We start from the raw sequence: 6042 nt of genomic DNA, 5'->3' as shown, positions 1-6042 counted from the left end.
CAGATCAAGCTAGTGAAGACTGGGACATGTATTCATATCCAGTGTTCATAAGATCTTCTTGGCTATTAGGATTTGTCTGAAGTGCAGGATATCCAGAATTCCTCTGTCCCCCTGCCTTTTTTTTTTCCTTTAAAAAAAAAAAAAAAAAAAAAATTATACTGTACTGAAGTTTTCTGTGCTGGTTTTGTGATGTGTCCTGCCAGATATTCAGGGGATTTCACTGGATAGAGACTTCATATGAAGAACTGTTGTATAATCAAAAGGAATAAATTGACCTATCAGGAAAGCAATCTGTTTTGTCCACTCTCCCTTCTCCAGCTTTGAGGCAGTGCTAAAGCAGCATGACGTAAGCAAAACCCTTTGAAAGCAGATGTCTGGCACTTAAGTATCCATGTCTCAGATCAATCTTTCTGCTCTCCAGACAAATTCTACCTTCACAGGAGGTATGAAACATTAGGGTTTGGTCTGGAAAGCAGGTCTACACAGAACAGAATTTAGTATAGCAGGACAGTACCAGCCCTCATACTAGTAGAGCTGTTGGTTCTCCTGCAAAGGTTTTTCTACAGTCTCAAGAATGGACTATCTTCCAGTTATCTCTAAGACATATGCTCCAAGGAATCAGCCCAACATGTGGGACTCCACCAGTCTTTGCTTTCTTTACAGGCTATGGAAGCATGTAAAGATGCAGGCTTGGCAAAGTCTATTGGAGTATCCAATTTCAACCGCAGGCAGCTGGAGATGATCCTGAACAAGCCAGGACTTAAGCACAAACCTGTCAGCAACCAGGTACGACTGCAAGCCAAGGGCAGTGCCTGCCATGGTGCCACTGCCCTGTAGGGAATGCAGAGGCAACACATGGCCTAATCCACCACGCGCAGAAAGGTGACGTATGCTTTGCCACAGATGCTGCCCTCCATACTGTCACATGTCCACTTCTAGTCTGAAAATATTACTCATCCTATCTAGGCAAAAGATAAATATTTGAAGGTGCTGGAACGATTGCTCTCCTCAGTTCCTGCTCCAAGACTATAAAACCAGTGTCTCTGTGCCAAGCCCCATAACAAGGTTGAATGCTGAGTCAACGCAGATCTTTAATCTCTGCGGTGTACCTTAATTCAAGTCCAAAAACTTACCAAGACAAACTATTCTGAGCTAACCAGTCCTCAATGAAGCCACATCTACCTCAGCTGACACCAAACCAAAACAACCCTAAATATCAGAGATTCTGAGTCACTCTAAGCTTAAAAGCCATTAGAAGTAACTCCAAAGTTTCCTGTACTTGCTCTCTTGTGCCTTACCTATAAGACATCACTAAGAGTTAAAGAAAAACATAAATTAAAGAGGAAACCCCGTTAAGCAACCAGCTTGAGCTGAACAAGCCCACAAATATGATAGGCACGTCCGAGTTAAGTTACAGCAGCAGGGCTCAGGGAAGGTGGTAAGTGGCAACATCCCATCTAAATACCCAATACCTTTGACTCTGGCATTTGGCAGCTCACTGCATTTCCTAGAAATTGCTGGGAAGCTCTTTTGACTTATCTGGCACAAACAAATACCCATGTTAGCAGTATCAGAGAAGAGGCTGACCAACTGGGTCCAACTTCCCACTCTCAGTGCATGGCCTGGAGGGCTGGGGTTGGCACAGTGCAGGGAGGCTGGCTATCGCTATCTTTTCTGTCTCTGGCCTCCAGGGAAAGGCAGCCTGTGAGAAGAGGAGATTCCAGCACCCTTCACTGGTATCAACATGCCCAGAGGGTGAAAAATGCAATTGGTGTCTCTGGCATATCCCCAAAGCTGCACTGAGCATTGCTGCCACTTCCTGGGGTTGAGGAAAACCAGGCAAAATATTAAGCCCAGCTTAAGGCAGCTAGCCAGCAAGCATAGACGTGCCAGCTAGCTTCAGACTGCCTGCAAACAGTGATATCTGTCAGCTTGTAGACATCACTTTCCCAGAGACTGAGAACACAGCCAGGGAATCCTTGTCTATAATGGAACGATGCGCAGTATTTGCAATGTGGGAGGGAAGAGTGTGTAACAAGGTCATAACTGTCACGGAGATGTCTCACCTTTTACATATCCCCCATCATCTTTCTATCTGGGACAGTTTATGCCAACACTTCCCCTAAAAACAACATCAGATTAGTCATCTTGAATACAAGAGGCAGAGAAACAAACCCACATGAGATGGGTTGCCTTCTCAGTCTACTTCTCTAGGGAGCTTCCCTCAGCTCCACCCCCCATGTATTGTCACCTTTCCACCAGGACCCACTAAAAATGACAATCACAGCCAAATTACAATCACAGATGTTGATCTGCTGTCCACCAAAAAAAAAAAAAAAAAAGTAATCCATCATGCAACAATGTACAATCAGAACAGTAATCAGATTGAGTTTCCCTGTTCCTTAACTTACATGTATCCTTTCCTGAAAGCATCTGGTTTGTAGCTCTCACTGATATTGGGATACCATCTGCTTCTGCATCTGGTCCTGTTGATTAATCATTCTTTGTTTTACTCTTGTAGGTTGAATGCCATCCCTATTTCACTCAACCCAAACTCTTAGAATTTTGCAGACAACATGACATTATTATTGTTGGATATAGCCCACTGGGAACCTCAAGGGATGAAACATGGTAAGTTTCCATGTTACTCTGAAATAACAGCATCACTATCCAGGAAAAGAATAATAGTTCTCCATTGCTGGATCTCTGTGCAAAATACCTTTGTCCCTATTTTTCAGAGTAGTTTTGAACTTCAGTGTCTAAATATTATTGCTGTGAATATAAACTTGAAACACTCCTGCTGCATGCTGTCATTAAAAAAAAAAAGCCAGCTGTCTGTATAGGAGGTCACCGTAGGTCTCCTCTAACAGAAAGCAAGTGTATGTAATGGAGAATGTTGAGGCTTAGGTGAGGAAGCAGAAACTAAATCAACATTAGGACATCACATAGAAAGTTGCCTTTGACAGCCCACCAAACGAAATGCTGAAGCTTTTCTCCCATCTTTCACACTACTTCTCAAGAAGGTGCAGTATTCTGTCCACAAACAAGTAGGTGCCTCTATATTTTGACATTAAAGATAAGGAGGGCTTTTTGTTTTCTTTTTTTCCAAATTTTCTTCCAGGGTAAATGTGTCCTCCCCTCCTTTACTGAAGGATCCTGTGCTGAATGCCATTGGCAAAAAGTACAACAAGACAGCTGCACAGGTTGCGTTGCGCTTCAACATCCAGCGAGGGGTGGTGGTCATCCCAAAAAGCTTCAATCCACAACGCATCAGAGAGAATTTCCAGGTAAATTCTTACTCCAATGGTGCATGGATGAATCCACTTACATTGTCTTGGCCCCTATAGAAGGCGATTTTCCCATTGCTTTCTGTGGACATAAGGCTTGACCAGTGTCAAACTTTGCCACATTTGATGCTTTTTGTCTGCATCACTTAATGGTACCACACTATGACAATAACAGAGCAGAGAGGAAATTTTGGTGCCTTTTAACCCTCTGGGTAGCTAAAGTTCCAGCTGGTGATGTATTCCAGAGCACCACTTGCTGCAGTGAGCAGTACAAGTGAGGTGAAGTAATTCAGTAGGTCAGCACAAGCAAGATGAAGTAATTTGGTAGGTCAGCAGCCCAAGGCTGCTGGTTGTAGGTGTTTGGGAATGACTGACTTGTTCTTCCCAGTCTTCATGTATGGGGTGGCTTTAAGGAAGGGTTGTTGTGTACAGATGTTCCAGAAAAGCTCATAACCACACCACCAGAAAGCATCTGGCTTGACCACTACACCCAAATAAGATGAAGCATTTGCTCCTGTGTCCCTTGCAGCACTCAGTACCCACACTGCTCCCTGCTTTCCCTGCCAAAGCATTGTTTCCAAAGCTGGCGGTCCAGTTCCTGCCACTTCTTACTTTCCTATAAATGCAAACACATATGGATTTGTGGGGGACACAGCAGTGGGGAGGAGGCGAGATTGAACATACAAATGTTGATTGTGTCAAGAAATGCTAACTTATTCCTAACATCTCCTTCCATTAGATCTTTGACTTCTCCCTCACTGATAAAGAGATGAAAGAAATTGAAGCCCTGAACAAAAATGTTCGTTATGTGGAACTGTTAATGTAAGTCCAAGAGGAATCCTAGACCAACACAAAACATTTCTGTTTTTTCAGATCATTAAAAAAAAAATCACTTCCTTTTAATATTAATTTTTGTATAAACAACCTTATTTTAAGGTAAGGCTTAAATATGGGAGGGTCTTTAATGCAGCCTGAATATGCTTCTGGAGCTGTTGCAAAAATAAATGTAATACTTGCTTACAGCTCAGATGTCAAAAGCTCACCTAGTATCTGGCTATTCCATCTCTGCTCCATCTTCTTAAACATTTTCTGCTCTATATTGTAATGACAGCCTCATCCACTCACAAGATGAATCATTGCCCCTGTATAGCAGTGTGGATATCAGAGCTGAAATTCAAATAGGAGCACTTTCTTGTCTTTCCCCTCCTTCCTACCTTCACCTCCAGTGCTCAGCAAGCCACATTGCTGCTCAAATACAATGGTTTATGTGCTGTAAACCTAGCATTTCCAGAGGCAACTTGTCCTAAATTGCCATGTGGAAGGCTAAGAATCAAAAGCACTGCTACATGAAATCACAGGGCTAATTTAGAGAGCTCTACTCCTTCTCACTTAATACTTTGGTCAGAACATCAAAATTTGCCTACTCAACTTCTTCACAAAAGATGGTACATCTTAGTGACCACAGGTTGTCAAAATCTTCATTTTGGCCTTTCCTCTGACACCATCTTCTTCAGCAACCTCCCTTTCCTGCTGTCATGTTGAGTTGTACTTTATATGGAAAGCAGAAAAACATGCAGCTTGTTTGACTGCTAGACCACTTCCTAACTATCTCCTCTGAAAACTAACAAACCTTGTGCTCGTGATCTAAAGCTTACCACCCCATGTAGTTCTGCTTCACCTGAAGGCTGCACTACCCTAGAAGGCTCAGACTGATCCAACATCTCCTCTTCCAGAGAATGAGGCTGCTTGTTTTTCTTTCAGCTCAAGAGCATTTACAGTTTATGGCCAAGCTTTACACTTTCCCCTTTTCAGGGCATTCAATGTGTAGCCAAATGCTAGAGATTAATTTCCATGCATTTCTCTCTTTACCTTGGATTATCTGTGTCTTGCCAAACTGTAGTGTGCTCAAGCACTAAAAATAAAGAAAAGCAGCATAGCAGCATCAATAGCACTCTAAAATGTTGACTATTACTCAAAAGATGAGGGGAATGTTGCAAAGGAACAAATAAACCACTTACTGTGCTGCATAAGTATGACAGGAAATATGAACTAAATTAAAAGCATCATAATGGCGTTCATCTTTCACATTTAAGCTCAGCCAGGTGCTCTGAAACTTTAGTTTCTTAAAACTTAAAAAAGCCTTCATCAATTTGGCACGTAGTTCCAGAAAACTTTGCACAAATGGCCTAGCAGATTCTTATGTGTGTTTTGGTATTTGAAATAGTTTGTTTTTTCATAGCTAAATTGAGCTTTTAAACTTTTAGTGAGTATATACACGAAACGTAACCTTGGTGCAAATGCAAGAGCCTTTTCAGAAGCAAAAGTTAAAGGATGCAAATACTCACAAGGAGAAGAACTTTCCAAGTCACCAATCTAAAAGCTAATAAAGTAAATGCTTTTCTTTATTAGACTAAATTTGGTCACAGGATGCCACTGAGGACAAGGAAAACAGGATGCATAGGATGGACATTGCCAGCTCTATTTTTCCAGGGAGTGCCATGTTTGGGGAAAATGCTTAGAACAATCTGACCTCAACTGTGAAAAATGCCTTCTCAGAAAAGTGATCTTGTCATGTAAGGAGCAGCTAAACACATCTGCCTACTATGTGTTCTCACTCTGAAGTGTCTGGAATTGACACTGCAACAGATGAGTTACTAACCTAACAAGATTTCTTATTTCATCCAGCAATACATATTTTAAAAAGTCAAACCGTCATACAGAAAGACTTCTAGTTAGTCAACTTTCTGCAAAACCT

At 41.9% G+C, this 6042-nt stretch overlaps 1 protein-coding gene across 1 annotated transcript in view; it reads left to right on the top strand.

Moving 5' to 3' along the window:
- The window catches only part of AKR1D1 (aldo-keto reductase family 1 member D1), a gene marked incomplete at its 5' end in the record, with an annotated part of 27256 nt that overhangs the window by 19321 nt on the left and 1893 nt on the right, over positions 1 to 6042 (top strand). Inside the window, 4 exons of the mRNA XM_010173433.1 lie at positions 664 to 786; positions 2522 to 2631; positions 3122 to 3287; positions 4027 to 4109. Coding sequence (XP_010171735.1) covers positions 664 to 786; positions 2522 to 2631; positions 3122 to 3287; positions 4027 to 4109 — 482 coding nt within the window. The remainder of the gene's footprint in view (positions 1 to 663; positions 787 to 2521; positions 2632 to 3121; positions 3288 to 4026; positions 4110 to 6042) is intronic.

Source organism: Antrostomus carolinensis, unplaced genomic scaffold, assembly GCF_000700745.2.
Source record: "Antrostomus carolinensis isolate BGI_N321 unplaced genomic scaffold, ASM70074v2 scaffold8588, whole genome shotgun sequence".
Taxonomy (NCBI): domain Eukaryota; kingdom Metazoa; phylum Chordata; class Aves; order Caprimulgiformes; family Caprimulgidae; genus Antrostomus; species Antrostomus carolinensis.
Note: the sequence above shows the minus strand (reverse complement) of the source record. Positions and strands in the feature narration are given on the sequence as shown.